Here is an 18,698-nt window from a genome sequence, read left to right on the forward strand (position 1 = left end):
AGGTAAATCGGTTCTTTCGGGTTCTGCAAACCCATTTTAACGGCGCCAATGTTTTTATCGCGAGATTAACGTTCTTTTTTTTCACATGCTGTTGCAACAACTAGTAACGTTAGAAAAACTACAACACCACAGCGGATCTAGCTCGACCAGAAACACGACAACAGGCACGCGAGCCGGCCAGAGAGTCGTAGGCTAACATTCCATTTTGAGTGGATGGCGAGCGCTGTGCGCTTCTCCGTATCCAACGCAGCCTGGATCATTTCTCCACGCACTCCCCACATCCAAGTCATGATGTCTGCAGTGTTACCAACCAAGCTGGCAGAACCCCGAACCGTAGTAAGGAGACCACCGAAGACCGCTAGCTCCTTTAGCACATTAAGACCACGAGACTCCGTCTGTGTTGAAGAACAGCACTTTATTTACACACTGCAAGTGTCTCTAATTATTGTGCGGCTCTCACAATAAGAATAGATACAAATGTGCCATTCATTGCTTGACAGTTCTAATATACATATTTAATAATTCACAAACGTAAACAATGAAAGATAGAAAGAGTTATACAAGGAACCTGGAGGAATGATGAGTCAGCGTTTCCTGGTCTGAGTCTCAGGACTGAAGCTGGACGTGGAAACTGGCGACCAGAGCGAAGCAGACGAGGAGCGACGCGCTGCTGCTTCTGACGCCGGCGTCTCTGAAAACGTCCGTTTCACTGAATCCTGAAGAAGACGAGAGCAGCGTCAGAGACACGCGGTCCACATGAGACACAACAACAACAACACTGACCCTCCACAGAGAGCCGCACGCTGCTAATGGCGCGGCCGTGCTCGTCTAGGACTTGGTACGTTCCTGCGTCCGAGCTCTTCAGGTTCTTGATGGTCAGCTGTTCTTTTATGGGATGTTTTTCCAGACGCTGGCCGTCCTTATCGTTCCTCATCCACACGTCCGTCCACGCTGAGCTGTTCCTACAAAGGTCGGCAAAAAAAGTCTGTTTAATGTTGCGTTTAAATGCATTAAACTTGGCGTAAAAGTCGGGAAAGCCAAACGATGTTGAGATTCCATCAACGTCCTGAAAATAGAGACAGTTTCTGTTTGACAGGGCGCCACCTAGAGGCTACAGGTGGAAGAAAATCAACACTAAACTCACTTAACATATGAAACTGAGCAGTTACACTGGTAATCACCGGGGGGCCCTGCAGCTAAGAAATGACGAAAACAGGACACAGAAATATTTCTATAATGAAAGTTTTGCCTTCCATCGTCAAACTCTCGACTCTGCGCTGCCCCCTAGAGGATGTGACACTCACCCCTGCCAAAATAGGTGTTTGTGGGCGGAGACGTTTACGTCATTTTAAACAGACGTAACTTCAAGGGTATTTTCGACACAAGCAGTGTCATTAAACATTTCTCACGTGAATTTTAGTACGTATAAATATCGCACTCGATCTGTGAAAAGATTTTGTTTCATAATCGGAAACTTTGATCTTCGGTAGAAAAAAAATTGTCATAAAACGTCAATCGTAAAATTTCTTTCTCTGGAGTTAAAATATTTGGATTTTAAAACTCTCTCACTCACTCTCTGCTCTGGAAGACGACTCGCTCAGAAAGTCGGGTTCGCAGATCCAGGACCAGGTCGCCACCCACACGCCGAGTCTCATGGGATTTGTGGTCTGAAAAAGAAAGGCAGGTTAGCGTTAATGAAACGCTAACGATGAAGTGAGAGCAACGTTGCGTCACTTCCCATTTCACGTCCGATTTCTGTCGTTTAGTTTGCGAACGAATTTGAAAACATCAACAGAATCACAGAGACCAGCAGGGGGCAGTAACAAAAACAACAGCTTTCACACCGTGGACGTTCAAAGCGGCCATTTTGATTTGTTGTGAGGACTCTGACGATGAGTCCTCTCCAAATCACAGCTGAAATGAGAGGGTGAGTGAAGAAGACACTCACTCGTCACAGACAGTTTGACGCCCTGAATGAAGACCCGGGTCTTTCTGGACCTGTCTCTGTCCACCATCATGAAGCTTTCGTACTTCCCCGTGTCGTCCATCTGGACGTCTCTGATGACCAGAGAGCAGTCTCCAGAGTCCAGAAGCTCCTCAGGGACCTGGACCCGGTCTTTGTACTCGTTCGCCTGCCACTGCCGGACCCCCCACTGTTCAAAGACCATCTCCGCCGTGATGGTCCTCCACTGGATGTGAGGAGGGGACGGGTCCACGTCCTTCAGGACACTTTTCCACCAACAGGGAAGGAGCGCCTGCTCACCCACGGTGCAGGAGACAGCGAGGAAGCGAGTGGCAGAGGAGAGGGAGGAGTCTGATGAGACATGAGAGGGAGGAGTCCGTAGAGACATGAAGACAAGGACGGAAGTGAGACAACTGTAGCTTTAGCTTACCTTAGGCTAGCATTACTCTTAGCTTCAGCTACCCTTTAACCTTTAGCTTAGCTTCAGCTAACTTTAAACTAAGTATCATTTTACCTGCTGCTAACCTTTAGCTTAGCTTCTGCTAACTTTAAACTGACTCATTTTACCTGCTGCTAACCTTTAGCTTAGCTTAAGCTAACTTTAAACTAAGTTATTTTACGTGCTGCTAGCCTTTAGCTTAGCTTCAGCTAACTTTAAACTAAGTCCCATTTTAACTGCTGCTAACCTTTAGCTTAGCTTCAGCTAACTTTAAACTAAGTCTCATTTTAACTGCTGCTAGCCTTTAGCTTAGCTTCAGCTAACTTTAAACTAAGTCTCATTTTAACTGCTGCTAGCCTTTAGCTAGCCCTCTGAAAAGACTTAGCTAACTTTGAGCTAACATCAGTGAATCTGCTTAGCCTTCAGTAAACTCTTGGCTAATCTGCAGCTAATAGCACTTGGCTAACTGGTGCAGTTTAACCACACCCCCTGAAGACAGTGTGATGATACTCACGAAGCAAACAGCTGATCAGCAAACACGCAGCGTGAGCCGTGAACCTACACAGAATAATAAAGTTTCATTCAAATCAGTGGCTTCAAAATAAGAGTCTAAATCCACAAAAGAAAGCTTTGTTTTAAATTCACAATAAAATGTCTTTACGTATAAACTGTATATTTATGTGCATTTATGTGCATATAAAGATATATAAAGTATTTATAGAGAGATTATATTTATTTATATGAAGAAACTTTGGAATAGATTTAAATAAAACAAAACGCTTTAGTTATAAATATATAAAGAATTTAAACATGTAATGCTCCCGTTTGATTCAAGCATTGAAAAGAAAGTCTGCATGACCATTTCACTCATTCACAAATTTGAATCAGTTGTGTGAGTAAACGAAGCAGTGACGTCACATCAGAGAATTGAAACGCGTTCTTGTTTGTTTTGTTCGGGACTTCGTTCTTCTTCGGTCTTCGTCGTTCTTCAGGTTTCGTTTCTTCTCACATGTTCGTTTCTTCGTTAATGAAACTGTCGCTTGCTGTGACGTCATCATGCAGCATTCAACGGCCGTTGCTGTTGAATGTTGAACGTTAAAGTCATTTAACCTTTAATCTCGTTAATTAACGACTTTATTCTCGTTAATTAACGACTTTATTCTCGTTAATTAACGACTTTATTCTCGTTAATTAACGCCTTTATTCTCGTTAATTAACGACTTTATTCTCGTTAATTAACGACTTTAATCTCGTTAACATCGTTCACATATTGACATTATATATATATATATATATAAGTGTATAAAGTCATATAATGAGTGTGTTACCTCATGTTGTCCTCTGTGCTTCTCTCTATCCCTCCACTCTTCTTCAGTGCCGTTCCCATGTACTTCCGGTGTGAGTTTTCAAAGCAAAAGCACCAATAAAACCTGTCGCTCAAAGCTGCTGCTGCTGCTGGAAAATAATGATGTCAACGGTAAAGTTTTATATACATATACAGTATATGTATATATAAATATATATTTATGAATATACATATATGTTTATATATAAATATATATTTATGAATATACATATATGTTTATATATTTATATATACATATATGTTTATATATGTATATATTTATATATGTATATATGTATATCATATATATGTATATACATATCGAAAACTAACCAAATAACAAAACAAAAATTGAAAAAAACGGAAAAAACACTGAATAAAATAACAATAAAAACTAGAGTTGTTTTTTTAAACGATCACTAAATGAAACTTAATTGCATTTTTATAAAAATGTATATACTGTAAATACAGAGCATGTATGAGATCAGAGTGTCTGAAATGTTGTGGGGGTTTTTACTTTGTCACTTCCTGTAAACTCGCTCTTGTCTTTTTGGTGAAAAGGAAGTTTGATGCTTTTATTTTGAAGCCACAGGTGATTGATTGAGTTTTGCAGAAATGAAACCTAAATGTTTTCAGTCACAGACGGAAGTGAAAGCAGAGTGGTGGTCTCTGCTGATGAAGATGATGATGATGATGATGTTTAAATAAAGCCCCCCCACCTCTCACCCCTCAGTGTGTGTTCAGTCATGGTCGCTCTCTCATGGATCCTCGCTCTCCTCTGTAAGTCACTGTCAGTTATATGATTTACATGATTTATATTGATTTATACATTCCATATGATAAAGTACTTTATATATAAAGTATATATAAAGTAAAGTATTGTATATATAAAGTAAAGTACTTTATATGGGGTGGAGTGGCTCAGTGGTTTAGACCGGTACCCCCTGTGTGCAGAGTCTTAACAGGTTGTAACTAGAGATGTTCTGATACCATTTTTTCCCTTCCGATACTTGTGCTGTGAGTATCGGCCGATACAGAATACCAATACCGATACCAGTGTGTTATAAAAGAAAAGATATCATACTACGCCTGCATGACTGTGATATGATTATCATTGGTGGCTCAGGTTAAACCCTCTGTAAAACATGAACGAATAAAGCAAATGGACAGCATTTATTTTTACCAGCGATGTGTTATTTCGTTTTTCAGCTTGTACGTTTGTTTTGACTCTGGTCCAAACACCGCAGCACTGGCAGAGCTTCATGTTTCCATGACGACTGACCGGGAAAGGAAGCGCGTGACATCATTTTTACATGACTCCAGATTGTTAAAATAAGTCTCTGAAGTAACGCTAAAGTTTAAAAACAGAGGCGTACATACGCAGCTAACAACGCTAACGGAGCTAACTGGTAAATACTGCCAAACCGCCGACATGATGAGCTAACGTTAGCTCCTTGTCTACAGGTGTGGGGGGATAAGTTCTTCTTCACACCTATAAAACAGCACGGCGCAACTGTTTCAAGAGCGGCGAAGAAGAACCGTGTCAGAGCTAACGGAGCGCTAATAAATTACGTGGTATCGGATCGGTGCATGGACTCCAGTCCTCGCCGATACCGATGCCCACATTTTCAGCAGTATCGGAATCGGAACAACTCTAGTTGTAACTCAGTTACCTTGTAAGTCGCTTTGGATAAAAGCATCTGCTAAATGACATGTAATGTAATGTTATATATAAAGTACTTTATATTTATATTTAAAGTACTTTATATCTAAAGTGCAGTTGTGTGACAGCAGATGAAAACCCAGTTCCTTTAACCTCGTGCGTAAACTTGCTCAGATGCGACAGGAAGTCACCAGGCCACAGCGTCACCTGACCCTCGCTCAGGTGTGGAGGTGTGTGTGGGTCACAACGTCGTGCTCACCTGTAACCTGAGCTCGGGCGTCGACGTCACCTGGTGGGTGGTGCCTTCAGGCTCCCAGCTGCTGCAGCCGCTGCTCACGCTGGTGGAGAGCAAAGTGGGCGGGACTGTGGTCCAGTTTCACACCAACGACAGTCACGTGAACGCCAGTGTGGAGGCGGAGTCTGTGCAGCTGCAGGTGTCGGGGGTGCGTGAGGAGGACATGGGCGTGTATTTCTGCACCGGTCGCTGTGGAGGGTCAGTGTGTTTCCACACACACTTCCTGACTGTCACAGGTGATCACTGACTTTACCGTTGATATGTGAACGTAGGAAATACTTTTAATAAATGCAGATATATTGTTATTATTTAACTGAAGTTATTCATTTATTTTTATTAAAATATACAAAACCATGTGGAAAATACATATATTACAGCACTGTAGAATAGTTGTGTGTATATTATATTATATTTGTGTGTGTGTGTGTGTGTGTGTGTGTGTGTGTGTTCTCAGGGACTGATGTGACGTCACCCACAGGAGAAATGAGTCGGCCATGTTGGAGCGCGGGAATCTGCGTTCTTCCTGCTTCACTTGTCCTCATTTTCTTTGTCTTCTTTGGCCTTTACCTGTGGACAGGTCAGTCTGTCTGTCTGTATGTGTCTGTCTGTATGTGTCTGTCTGTCAATGACGATCAAACGACTTCACAAACAACAGTAATTATCAGTAAGAACCACTAGAGGGCAGCATGAGCTGAGTTATTTCCTGTTTTTATTAAACCTACTTGTATTCATCACAGGAAGTTCCTCATCCATCAGAAAACAAACAGGAAGTTGTTTGATGGGTGGGCGTGTCCTGTCTCTACAGCTGTTTCAGGAGCAGGCCGTACGGTCTCAGTGAGTCCTGGACAAGGACCCTGGTCTGGACGGGGTTAGAACCTTCAGGGATGTAGACCAACCACACGTCGTCTCTCTGACAGTGGATCCTCTTCTCCGGGTTGATGCGGTTCTGAAGGACCACCTTGTACGTCTTACCGTCCACTTTAGACTTGAATGTCTTGCAGTATTTGTCGGCCATCTTGATGTCGGGCGTGGAGTACACGCCTCTGCCCTGCGTGTTCCCGCCGTGCTGAAGCGCCGCCGCCGCCAATTCCAGGAACTCCGGCTGGTGGTCAGGTTTCCCACCGTGGGTCAGGATGACACCGAGGGACCCGTCCATGTGGTGGGCGTGGTAAGACACGGGCCACGCCTCTTTACCCGTCCCCAGCCAGCTGTCGTTGTCGTACATCTGCACCACTCGCAGGGCGACGCGTCTCCACCCGCAGGGACGGACATAGCGCTCGTTACCACGCAGGAACTCTGTGTCTCCGTCCTGGAAGTCAACTCAGGGGTCAAAGATCAGACATGGATGCTACTAAGCTACATGCTAATCACATTTCTCACTCACCACCAGAGGGCGCACAAGAAACTGTGACTCAGCAATTTTCTTCACTGGATCATGGTTTAATTGTGGCTCACTCACTCACTCACTCTCTCTGTCACTCACTCACTCACTCACTCACTCTCTCACTCTCTTACTCACTCTGTCACTCACTCACTCATTCGACCTCACTCACTCACCTCACTCTCACTCACTCCTCACTCACCACTCACTCTCACTCTCTCTCACTCACTCCTCACCTCACTCATCACTCACCTCTCACTCAACTCTCTCTCTCACTCACTCACTCACTCATTCACTCACTCTCTCTCTCCTCCTCTCACTCCCACTCTCTCACTCACTTCTCACTCACTCATTCACTCACTCTCTCCTCACTCACTCATTCCTCCTCTCTCTCCTCACTCTCACTCACTCACTCTCTCACTCACTCACTCTCACTCACTCACTCACTCACTCACTCACTCTCCTCACTCTCTCTCTCACTCACTCACTCACTCACTCACTCACTCACTCACTCTCTCCTCCCACTCACTCTCCTCATTCACTCTCTCTCTCTCACTCCCACTCACTCCTCACTCTCACTCCTCACTCCACTCACTCATCACTCCTCACTCTCTCACTCACTCACTCACTCACTCACTCACCCTGATGTTGGTGAAGTCATAGTCGTAGTTTGGGTGAAAGAATTCTTTAAAGTTGATCTTGATAGTTTTTTGGAGACTCTCTTGTGGTCCAGGACTTTCACACAGTGCTGGTGGGGGGCTGTACAGGTCCAGGTCCTGGTCCAGGTCCTGGTCCAGGCTCATGGTGCCCAGGCCCGGGTACTCCAGCTCTTTAAAACCCTCCTGCTTGTAAAACTCCTTCAGGGCCACGACGTTGACAAAGTCCTGTGGAGTGAAGAGTGACGGTCCAGAGGTGGACACCACGTGACACGAGGACAGCGCAGACAGAGCCTCCAGACACAGATCAGAGTGAGACATGACGAGGACGAGACGAGGACAGATAACGTGTGTGTCAGGAAAGTGCAGCAACACAGACAACTGTGTACTTTCACTTTGACTGAGGCTCATTTAAAGAGACAGTCACACATTTACCCACTGACAACAAACTTCCTCTTCTTCCTCCTCTTCCTCGTGCGGTTCGATCAGGAATGGTGTGCTCAGACTTCTCGAAGCGTTTCAAGTCACCATGGCGACAAAAATCGCAAAAAAACTGTGAAAATGTTCCACATACACATGAATGTAAAACAGTGGAAGAACCCAGCCCACTGCGTCACAGTGTGGTCAAAGACTTGAGACTTTCTCACCTAAATCAAAGTTTTGACAAATATGACGTTTTTTAAACAATCGCAGTTTAACTTTTGTACTTTGTGTTCAGATTTTATAATGAGTGTGTATTGCGTCGCTAGAGTGGCACATGAAAACTGCCCACAGTTTCTAACCCACACAAACACGTTGCTGTGGTTGTCGTCTAACTCTCATGTTCATATGACTTGTAGTTTTTCTTAGTTCTGCTCAAACCTCTCATTCACTCCCATGTTAAAACTTTTAAAAAAGTGTCCTTTCTCTGTCAGTTCTCAGCTGTTTGTCACAGATGTAAATGTGGGAGTGGCTTAAAGCCTCCTGATGCTCACACCCCAAACATTTACTCTCTGTCATCAATATGACGACTTTAAAACATGCTGATTTCTCTGTTTTTCACCAGTTTTGGACAGTTAGAAACAGGTGTTTGGAAGGAGGAGGGGCATCAGGGAGGGGGAGGGGCTTTTAAAGGTTGATTTCACCTAAATCGTCAGCAAGAAGATTATTATTATTTATCTCTGTGTCAAGAATACTCTCCGCCCACACTGACCACATGATCGTTAGTCGTTGTTGTTTTTGTGTTTCAGTTAAAGTTGTGACGTCTGTTCTGACTCCGCCCTCATCTTCTGTCCCACAGGTAAATCAGGAATGTGCAGGTGTGGCTTAGCGAGGGTCACAGAGGTCAGTTCTCGTCCTCCTTTAACCGCCGTGCCTAATTACACCTGCAGGGGGCAGCACTGACATGTAATTACACCTGTTTTAAAACTGTCGGCTGTTTTTATGAAGTGAATGTGTCTTTTGTCCGTCTCCGTCCTCACAGGACGCGTCCCTACATTACTCCAGTCTGAGACACCTACACCAGCCCCGCCCCTTGGTCCGAGGGCAGACTCACCTGGTCGCAGAGGATGTCGTTTACTCGACGGTGAACGGTGGAAAAAACGTGATGGCATGACGTTTGGCTGCCACCTGCTGGTGACAGAGTGAATGACACCATGGTTCAGGCTGTAGTGACTTCTGGTGGTGAGAGTCATAACAACAAATGTAGTTAATCATAAAATGTGGAACTAAAATATTAATAAATGTTGTGACGTCATCTGTGACCACCTGTTTTCTCTTTGTAAAAGACCGTGTGACTGATAAAACACTTCATTATAGAGTATATACTTTGTATTTTCATAGTAGTTTGATAATTTAATTGCGTTTAAAAAGAATAAGTAATTGAAAGTATCATTATTATTTAATTATTATTTGCACAAACTCTGATCACTCATTTTTGATGTTGTTAATAATTTTGGTGAGACAGATAAAATCTTTAAGAGAGTAGCTGTGGCTGCACGCTGTTGAGGAAGTGAGGATGACGAGAGAGGGACGCACGCTTTTCTGACCGTGTTGTGTGAGAGGACAGGTATCGTGAGTTACAGTGCACGTGGAAAATAGATACTTTTTATTTTGTACCTTAGCAAATAAACCTGTGGAACCAACCATCTTGGAAAACACACTTTTTTCTTTGCTTTTGAACAACACTCATCAACTTCACTAGAAAATCTCCAGTGAAAAAAAACATGAATTTGTGTCACTTTATAAACCACTCTCTCACACACACACACTCACTCTCTCACACACACACACTCACTCTCACACACACACACACACACTCACTCTCTCACACACACACACTCCTCTCTCACACCCCACACACACACACTCACTCTCTCACACATACACTCACTCTCTCCCACACACACACACTCACTCTCCCACACACACACTCACTCTCTCACACACACACACACACACACTCTCTCTCACACACACACACACACACACTCACTCTCACACACACACACACACACTCACTCTCACACACACTCTCACACACACACACACTCACTCTCTCACACACACACCACACACACACACACTCACTCTCACACACACACACACACACACACTTTTTGAATCCATTTTGACGAGGAGAAATGAAGATATCTAAATCTCTATTTCTCTAGAGTCAAAACATTGTTTTGATGATGTCATAGGTTTTTCCTCCCACTCCACTCTGTAATAATTGGAGCAGATTGAGTCAAATGCTTCTTCAAAGTCTACAAAACAGTCACATTTTTTGATTTATTTGAGTGTAAATGTAGTCGGTGGTTCTCTGCCTGTCTGTCTGCCTGTCTGTCTGTCTGTCTGTTTTGTAATAACACGTTATGCCCCTCCTCGTGAACAGGCGCATTAGCATTAGCCTTAGCCTCCGCTCTTTCTCTCACATTCTCGTCCTTTAACCATTTTTTTCTTCTATTCGAACAAAAACAACCGTTTTACTTTCGTCATGCTCGAATCAAAGTGATGTTCACCTCAAACCACCGCCCCCCCCCCTTTGCTTAACTGTGATTGGCTCCTCTGTGTGTCAATCATACGTGTTCCCGCGCATCCCTGCCGTCGATTGGCTGAAGACACCTGTCAGTCACAAAATGGCTGCCGCATTGGGCCTAATCGTCTTTAAAGCCCACGAGCATCAGATGTGAGCTCCTCCCACTGGTCCTGGTTCGTGTCAATCACGCCGCTCTCCTTTCTCATTGGCTGTTTTGTCGTGAATGGGTGGTGACTTTCTGGAAAAAGTGAACGTTTCCTTGTTTTGTCAAACGCAAAGCTAAAGGGAGGAAGCACGGATAAACCGTGTGTGTGTTTGTGTGTTTGTGTGTTTGTGTGACCGCAAACGGTGATAAAACATCACTGTTTGCGTCAGAACACAGAGAATTTAGGTCGCGTTTGAAATGAAATCGCGGCTTTAGCGAACTCCGCTGCCCGGATGCTAAAGCTAGCGCTCTGTTAGCCGAACACGATGAGCGCGGAGCTTCTGTCGGAGCTGGACAACCGATTCTTCGCCGATAACCTGCTGACCAACGACGACTGGGGTGAGTGAGTCCGCTCCCAAAACCCGAGAAAAACACACAAATATCCGGTCAGTGTGACGCGGGTGTTTGGGAGGGTGTGTGTGGTTTGTGGAGGCACGAGGACATTTTCTGTCACTGAAAATTTTCAATTCACAATTTTATTTTTATTTAGTTATCATTTTCCCTTTTTTCTTAGTTTGAGTTGTTTTTTTCCACCCTTGGAATTGTAATTATAATTAAGTATTATTTCACTACAGCGAACAATTATTATCATAATCAACTCATCTGATGATTATTTTGTAGAAAAAAATTGATCTTTGTTTGTCAAACTCATGCATCATGGAAACCAGTTTCTGTCATTTTTCAGCTTCTTAAAAGTGAATATTTTCTGGTTTCTTTGCTCCATAAAACAAAGACATCAATGAAACTCATTCATTTTAGTTTGTGGACAAAAACAAAGACATTAGAGAACATCATCATGTCCGTGACAAACACTGATCAATATTTTCTGACATTTTATGAACCAAACGACTCATCCAGAAAATAGTGGACACATTGATTGATTATTTAAATACTGGTGAGTTGCAGACTTTTCATTCATCCATTCATTTGGGCGTCTTAAATGAGTTAGATAACGCTCAGACGTGTTTGGTGCTTTTCCACATCATAACTCATTTAGAGATTTGGTTGAAGTCAGACTTTTTGTCCGGGTGAGTCCGTCCTCCTTTATTGACTTTGCTGTCTCTGTCCCTGTCTCTATCCTCTGTCCTCAGATGCCTGCCTGTACCAGTGTGAGAACATGGAGGAGGGCGAGGACGCGGACTTCACCCGGGGCCTGAAATACGACACGTCGGTACGAGGCTGAGACAAAGTGCTGCAGATCCACTTTCACTTTGTGTCCCTCGTTCTCACAGAGGACATTTTCAGTGGTGACGTCGTCACTGACTCTGTTTACGTTTGAAAACTCATCACAATGATCACAACAGTTTTATTAATGTGTTTGTTTTCAAACCATCCAATCAGAGCTTTTCATCATGACTGTTGTTTATGTCCACACACACACACACACACAGACTAATCCAGTTATTTATGACTTTCAGTTTGACAATGACCTCGTCCTCACGCTAGATCCAGACAACCCTATGTCACCATGGCAACACCATGACAACAACCTGCTCAGAGGTACACATCAGATGACCGTGACACCCCTCACTGAGAATCTTTCCTTTTATCGAAGTCTTTTATTACAGGATTTATGTCTGTATGGTAAATATATATATATGTGTGTGTGTATATATGTATATATATGTATGTATATATACAGTATATACTGTCTATATATATATATATATATATATATATATATTTATGTGTATGTATATTTACATTGTACAACTGTTAAATAATCCTAGTTTTTCCCACTACGTTTGCTGTTTATCCCTCATTTTGTTTTTGAACTAACCCTTTAAAGAACTTTATGGAAGTAATTATTAGTGTCTTGTTTTCAGAGTTTGACGTCTCTGTCTCTCTCTCTGTCTCTCTCTGTCTCTGCAGTGGAGTCTCCGGTGGTCAAAGGTCAGATGTCCTTCTCTCGTCCACTACCAGAGGAAATGTGTATGTTTCTTTCTGTCTTTTTTTCATTTGTGGTGATTACATGACCATGCTCTGTTGTTTGTTTACTTGTTTATTGTTTGCGTTTAGTGCTTCAGGTGAAGGCGGAGCCTCTTTCTCCCGCGCCTTCGCTTGGATCAGACTGCTCTGTGTCTTCACCAGATCCTCAGGTGTGTGTGTGTGTGTGTGTGTGTGTGTGTGTGTGTGTGTGTGTGTGTGTGTGTGTGTGTGTGTGTGTGTGTGTGTGTGTGTGTGTGTGTGTGTGTGTGTGTGTCACAAATTACCCAGAATCCTCTGATGTGGCTGAAGGATGATTCACTCCTTTGTTTGCAAGCAGGTCACAGTTAAAGGTGAAAACCCACCCACTCCTCCCTACATGTATGGGGACATCTTGTCTCCGCCCCTTGGGTCCATGGAGGTAACCGTGGCGACGAGTGCGGTGCCCCCCCAACCACAGAAGGCGCTAATGCAGCCACTAACGACTCAGATACCAGCGGTCATCAGCGGATTACAGGCGCAGGCTACAGGTGAGCATTAGCTACAGTTAGCTACAGGTGAGCATTAGCTACAGGTGAGCGCTAGCTGCAGTTAGCTACAGTTAGCTACAGTTGAGTGTTACCTACAGTTAGCTACATGTGAGCGCTAGCCACAGTTAGCTACATGTGAGCGCTAGCCACAGTTAACTACAGGTGAAGGTTAACTACAGTTAGCTACAGTTGAGCATTAGCTACAGTTAGCTACAGGTGAACTTTAACTAGATTAGAGCAGCTGATGTAGCTCAAGTTAAAGTTGAATGTAACTGTGGCCCCTCCTCCTCTCTGTCCGTCAGTGTTGCCACGGTCGGCCACATTAAAGACGGGAACCATCCTCAGCCCCAAACCTCCCATCCAGCCCAGACCCATGTGTGTCACCTCCTTACCTGTCCCCCAGACCCCGGCACCGGCCAAGACCCTGATCCTGCAGGGGCTCCCAACCCTGGACCAGAACCGACCCGGTGAGAGACCGTTACCATAGAAACCTGTGTTTGTTCCACTGAGGTCATCAGTACTGAGGCTAATGCTAAAGCAGGGTGGCGGCGGGTCCTTAAAAAGTCTTAAAAAGTCGTCAATCAATTTTCCAAAAAATAAGGCCTTAAAAAGTATTAAATTGTCTTAAATTCAGATTGCATGGGTCTTAAATATTTGTGTGTCATGTCTGTTCTGTAGCCTATGCGCTGCGTTGTCTATGTTTATGTCAGAGCGTCAGTGTTGACAAATCTAGGGGACTTTTTCTGGTGTTATTGGAGACTTTTGCCGTTGACTGACGTGAAACACTTGTCACTCTGCAGTTATTGTACTCAACGTGCAGCGGTACTCTCCTCACTGTCTGTGATGTGACGTTGCTATAGAAACCACAGTGGTAAAGTTGTTTTTCCTCCTCCAGTCGTCTGCCTCGCTTCGGCTCCTGCCATCGTTAAAATGGAGCCCGTCTCTCCCAGCATCTCCTCGGCCCCGCCCACCAGCAAACCCATCGTCCCGGCAACCCCAACTTTACCGGGAAACAACGGTGGAGACATCGATGTGAGACTTTGCTCCTCCTCCTTCATAATGTCCTCCGTCTCATCCTTCTTCATCACCTCCTTCTTTTTCTCCTCCTCCTCCTGGTTGGTGTTGGTGCAGATGAAGGTGTTGAAGCGTCAGCAGAGGATGATAAAGAACAGAGAGTCAGCGTGTCAGTCCAGGAAGAAGAAGAAGGAGTATCTTCAGAACCTGGAGAGTCAGCTGAGAGAAGCTCAGCAGGAGAACGAGCGACTGCGTCGAGAGAACCAGGCGCTGAGGGAGAGACTGGCCGGGAAACAGGTGTGGTTTTTGACTTCACCTTTTATTTATCTTGTTTTATCGTGCGCGCGTGTGTGTGTGTCAAATTGCTGTGTCATCCTCAGGGCAGTGACTCAGCGAGTAACAAGAGAGCCGTGTGTGTCATGGCTCTTCTGCTCTTCATGACCTTCAGCTTCGGTCCAGTCAGGTACTGAACTCACACTGAGGGAACAACAACAACTATGTCATGTGACTCTGATGATGACGACGACGATGTCCTCGTCTCTGTCTCTGCAGCATCACAGACAGGAAGTTGTCCCCGGCTCCGCAGGACAGTGTGGTGTGGTACACGGGGCGACAGCTGCTGGAAATCGAACAGCAGCCGCCGCCGTCGCCACGGCAACCGCATCGGAGCAGGAGCACAGTGGAGGACGAGACAGAGGAGGACGCAGGAGGAGACACGGAGAGATACACTACTGAGTCATACCAGTTCAGGTCAGGCCACGCCCACATTGTCATACACGGTGTGTGTAACGTGTGTGTAACGTGTGTGTAACGTGTGTGTGTATTGTGTGTGTGTGTATAACGTTTGGGTGTGTGTGTGCTGCAGGAACCTCAGCGATGTCTTCAGTGACGTGAAGGACCTGGTTCTCCAGGACATCGATCGTTTCTTCACGTCGTCAGATTGTCGTCAGTTTAATCGCTCAGAGTCTCTGAGGTCAGTCACAGCCAATCACTGAGCTGCATTCATCAGTCACATGATCATCATTACAGCTGCTGTTTATGGTTAACTAACTTAAAGAGGACGTATTATACCCTATTTCCCCCATTAAAATAGTTCCCTGGTGTCCTAATGAACATGTCGGTGACATCATAGCAGTTCAATAACCCTGCTAAACCCGCCCCTTTCAGAACGCTCGGTTTTGTGCATGGTCCCTTTATATGCAAATGAGACACAGGCAAACACACACCCACTTCTTCCAGGGGGTGTATTGACGCTGGCACGCTCACGCTACCATGACAACAGTTGAATGTGAACCGTGGGAGAAACATGGCTGGTGGAGGAAACATTGTGGTTCAAAAAAATGAAAATTGATTTTTCTGATTTGTCCTCTTTACTGCGCTCACTCGCTCACCTCCTGTTCCCTCCCCTCATTCCTCTCCCCCTCCCTCCACGAGTTCTCTGACAATATCAACATGGCAGCGTGCACGGAAAACAGCGTGAGTGCCGTCACAGGAAGAGACGTCCGATACAAGGATCGAGCCGAACACTGTCCAACTGTAAATCAGTTAAAAACACTTAACAATCGTAAAAATGTGGGTTAATCTCCGACAATTACCAGGGAAATGTCTAAAATCTCAATATATAAGCGTCACACAGCTGCTGTATGTGAGGACGTACTGAACAAATATGTTTAATTAGGACGTGTCAGAATGGTCAGTTATGACCTCTATGTGACCTTTTCTTAACAATGTGTGTGTTTGTACGTCGCTGACTAAATACTGATGTGAAGTGGTGCGAACACACAAACACACGTTTGCTGACTTTATCCGGCACATTAGCTTCATATATAAAATCCTCTGTAAAACACTGTGCTCCACTGTGCAGCCACCAACAGCACACTTGTCCCTCCGCGTTGACATAATACCGCTCTTCCTCCCTCGCCTGCACTCTCGCAGGTGGAGCTAAGGTGGAGCTAAGGTGGAGCTAAGGTGGAGCTAAGGTGGAGCTCTCCAAGTGAACTTACTGGTGGGCGGTAACATTGGCGGTGAAATGCGCATGCTGCCGTCATAAGCGCAGGGAATTCAACATGGAGTGTTTTATGGCCTATACTTACACTAAGGGGGACCACGAAAACATGACTGAGTATTCTTTCTCCACACTTTGGCGACTGGTAGGGCCTCCAGAGTCCCAAATATAAGTATTGAAATGGTTAAAAAGTCGATTTTGCATAATATGTCCCCTTTAATCACTTTCTGTGTGTGTGTGTGTGTGTGTGTGTGTCTTCAGGTTAGCAGATGAGCTCAGAGGTTGGGTTCACCGACATCAGATCGACAGAAAAAAATCTGGAGGGAAACCAAAGATCGCTAAGAAAGCCAAGATCGCTCAGGTCAGGAGAACTCATGCTCCTCCTCTTCTCCTCCTCCTTCTCTTCACTTTCATAAATGGGCAGAGCTTGTATTATAGTAAACATTTGTTGTCGTTTTGCTGTTGTAGAAAACTCAGCTGAGGAAGACGAACTTCTCCAGATATTTACCCATTCAGTCGCACCGCTCTATTGAAAGGTAATGTGCGTGTGTGTGTGCGTGCGTCGTGCATGCGTGCGTGTGTGTCCTTTGACCTTGTGTGCTGGTCTTCTCTTCAGTCAGCTGCAGGTGCGTCCTGGTCCTGAGGTCACTTACAGCGACTTCCTGGACGCCATCGACCGCAGAGAGGACACGTTCTACGTCGTGTCTTTCAGACGAGTACGACCACAAACATACAAATAAATAGAAATGAATGAATGAATGAATGAATGAATGTATGTATGTATGTAATGCTTTTAAACAGCGGCCTCTGTCACCCCCTGCAGGATCACCTGCTGTTACCGGCCATCAGCCACAACAAAACCAGCAGACCCAAAATGTCTCTGGTGATGCCGGCCATGTCCGTCAACGGTGAGTTCTGGCCACGCCCCTTGCTGTGATGTCACACTGTCATACTTTAATGTTCATCAACTGTGTTTTCCTTTAGTCATAAACAGAAATATTATATTATTTATTATACTGCAGTTTTATTAAAGACAAATGAACTTTTTCTTTCGACGGTTTTTAAATTTATAAATTTTATACACGTTAATGTTTGTTTAAACTCCGCCCCTTGCCCCTCCCCCTGCAGAAAGTCTCTACAACGCGTCTCACGGCTATGAGATGATGATGCAAGTGGACTGCGAGGTCATGGACACTCGCATTGTCCCCATCAAGTCGTCCGCCGTGCCGCCGTCTCTGCGCGACGCCCCACCTCCTCCACCCTCCTCCTCCCACCACAACCATCACCACGGCAACAACACCTCGCTGCGAGGACGCCACCACCAGCAGCCGTCGTCCTCGCCGTCAGCTCAGCGGCAGCCGTTAGCGGCGCGGCGGCGGACGGCTGACTACTTCATCAGCCAATCAGAAGGAGTCTGAGGCAGTGTCACCATAGCAACCCGGAGACCAGGTTTTTTCTAGAAGACATCTCACTTGTGATTAGTTATAGGTTAAAATCTATATATATAAATTTTAAATTTAATTTAAATTTTATTAATAAATAATATATGAAAACATGGCACTGACTCACTGGGCTGACCTTTGACCTTTGATATGATGTCACCGGTTTGAACCACAGGTGGCGCCACACGCACATTCTGTTCAACTCAAATCATTTGAAAAATATTTTGTCTTTAAAAAAAAAATATGCGCTGTTTTCTGTGCTCTGACAGACGGGGGGCGCTAACGCATAATTACCCGACATCGTAATTATTATCGTTACTGAAAGAAGAAAAAGATCGCGTTCACTCGTGTTCGCGATGTTCATAAACCGGTTCTTTACGGCCCTCTTGTGAATGGAATCATGTACTGCATCATCACGTCTTCCCGTCTGCAATGATCGTTAATCCTGTCTCGTCTTCACTCTGCGAGTCAGTGCAGTGGGCGGGGCTTACTCACAGCCCTGAAAATAAGCGTCTTCAAAGTAATGTTCAAACAAACGTGAATCTGAAGTTTTCTATGTTTGTGTTCGTTGTCACAAAGGCGTCTGATGACGTCATTCAGTGACATCACTGACAGATTTGCGACGTTAAAAACACAAAAACACTTCACAAATTTGTGACGCAGCGAGATGTTTGTCTTTTAACTTCTTTTTGTTTATATTTAACGTGGATGTAAAAAATCTTTGACTGTAGATATTTGTTTGTTTTTGTACAAGAATAAAGACGGGAAAAATAAAGTTTCCAAAATAAAAGATTGCAATGTGAAAATGTTTCTTTTTA

General features: G+C 44.6%; 4 protein-coding genes across 5 annotated transcripts; 2 read left to right on the top strand and 2 right to left on the bottom strand.

Moving 5' to 3' along the window:
* Positions 1 to 320: 320 nt before the first annotated feature.
* On the bottom strand, positions 321 to 3,799 carry lgals17 (galectin 17). Of its 2 annotated transcripts, XM_044018856.1 has the most exons (7): positions 3,731 to 3,799; positions 2,917 to 2,960; positions 1,949 to 2,314; positions 1,574 to 1,667; positions 784 to 962; positions 569 to 716; positions 321 to 395 (listed from the first exon to the last, which is right to left on the bottom strand). In XM_044018856.1, exons 1-6 carry the CDS (start codon positions 3,787 to 3,789, stop codon positions 607 to 609), a joined length of 852 nt encoding a protein of 283 aa, XP_043874791.1. In that variant the 5' UTR covers positions 3,790 to 3,799; the 3' UTR covers positions 321 to 395; positions 569 to 606. The 2 variants fall into 2 exon arrangements, with proteins under 2 accessions (XP_043874791.1, XP_043874792.1); XM_044018857.1 differs by lacking the exon at positions 321 to 395 and having other exon boundaries at positions 494 to 716.
* Positions 3,800 to 4,377: 578 nt separating this feature from the next.
* LOC122764875 lies at positions 4,378 to 9,477 on the top strand. The gene is made up of 5 exons (XM_044018859.1): positions 4,378 to 4,527; positions 5,585 to 5,941; positions 6,160 to 6,282; positions 9,022 to 9,065; positions 9,205 to 9,477. The coding sequence occupies exons 1-5, from the start codon at positions 4,494 to 4,496 to the stop codon at positions 9,334 to 9,336; spliced, it is 690 nt and encodes a 229-aa protein (XP_043874794.1). The 5' UTR covers positions 4,378 to 4,493; the 3' UTR covers positions 9,337 to 9,477.
* LOC122764874 lies at positions 6,398 to 8,140 on the bottom strand. The gene is made up of 2 exons (XM_044018858.1): positions 7,728 to 8,140; positions 6,398 to 7,014 (listed from the first exon to the last, which is right to left on the bottom strand). Exons 1-2 carry the CDS (start codon positions 8,061 to 8,063, stop codon positions 6,505 to 6,507), a joined length of 846 nt encoding a protein of 281 aa, XP_043874793.1. The 5' UTR covers positions 8,064 to 8,140; the 3' UTR covers positions 6,398 to 6,504.
* Positions 9,478 to 10,991: 1,514 nt separating the features above from the next.
* Positions 10,992 to 18,213, top strand: atf6b (activating transcription factor 6 beta). The gene is made up of 17 exons (XM_044018893.1): positions 10,992 to 11,302; positions 12,055 to 12,134; positions 12,382 to 12,463; positions 12,836 to 12,895; positions 12,983 to 13,062; positions 13,230 to 13,419; positions 13,722 to 13,886; positions 14,315 to 14,451; positions 14,551 to 14,730; positions 14,814 to 14,896; positions 14,986 to 15,183; positions 15,299 to 15,406; positions 16,700 to 16,799; positions 16,907 to 16,974; positions 17,055 to 17,154; positions 17,262 to 17,346; positions 17,567 to 18,213. Exons 1-17 carry the CDS (start codon positions 11,230 to 11,232, stop codon positions 17,854 to 17,856), a joined length of 2,079 nt encoding a protein of 692 aa, XP_043874828.1. The 5' UTR covers positions 10,992 to 11,229; the 3' UTR covers positions 17,857 to 18,213.
* Positions 18,214 to 18,698: the final 485 nt, after the last annotated feature.

The sequence above is a fragment of the Solea senegalensis genome, unplaced genomic scaffold (genome assembly GCF_019176455.1).
Source record: "Solea senegalensis isolate Sse05_10M unplaced genomic scaffold, IFAPA_SoseM_1 scf7180000017739, whole genome shotgun sequence".
Classification (NCBI taxonomy): Eukaryota; Metazoa; Chordata; class Actinopteri; order Pleuronectiformes; family Soleidae; genus Solea; species Solea senegalensis.

Excerpts from the sequence above, each read along its gene's own strand:
- lgals17 (XM_044018856.1), bottom strand. The coding sequence starts at position 3,789 with ATGGGAACGGCACTGAAGAAGAGTGGAGGGATAGAGAGAAGCACAGAG. Across the intron at positions 2,315-2,916 it reads GCTGATCAGCTGTTTGCTTC|ACTCCTCCCTCTCCTCTGCC; the intron begins GTGAGTATCATC and ends ATGTCTCATCAG. Across the intron at positions 717-783 it reads CGTGCGGCTCTCTGTGGAGG|GATTCAGTGAAACGGACGTT; the intron begins GTCAGTGTTGTT and ends CGTCTTCTTCAG.
- LOC122764875 (XM_044018859.1), top strand. The coding sequence starts at position 4,494 with ATGGTCGCTCTCTCATGGATCCTCGCTCTCCTCT. Across the intron at positions 6,283-9,021 it reads TGGCCTTTACCTGTGGACAG|GTAAATCAGGAATGTGCAGG; the intron begins GTCAGTCTGTCT and ends TCTGTCCCACAG. Across the intron at positions 9,066-9,204 it reads GCTTAGCGAGGGTCACAGAG|GACGCGTCCCTACATTACTC; the intron begins GTCAGTTCTCGT and ends CCGTCCTCACAG.
- LOC122764874 (XM_044018858.1), bottom strand. The coding sequence starts at position 8,063 with ATGTCTCACTCTGATCTGTGTCTGGAGGCTCTGTCTGCGCTGTCCTCG. Across the intron at positions 7,015-7,727 it reads ATGACTTCACCAACATCAGG|GACGGAGACACAGAGTTCCT; the intron begins GTGAGTGAGTGA and ends GTTGACTTCCAG.
- atf6b (XM_044018893.1), top strand. The coding sequence starts at position 11,230 with ATGAGCGCGGAGCTTCTGTCGGAGCTGGACAACCGATTCTTCGCCGAT. Across the intron at positions 14,897-14,985 it reads TTCAGCTTCGGTCCAGTCAG|CATCACAGACAGGAAGTTGT; the intron begins GTACTGAACTCA and ends CTGTCTCTGCAG. Across the intron at positions 16,800-16,906 it reads AGAAAGCCAAGATCGCTCAG|AAAACTCAGCTGAGGAAGAC; the intron begins GTCAGGAGAACT and ends TTGCTGTTGTAG.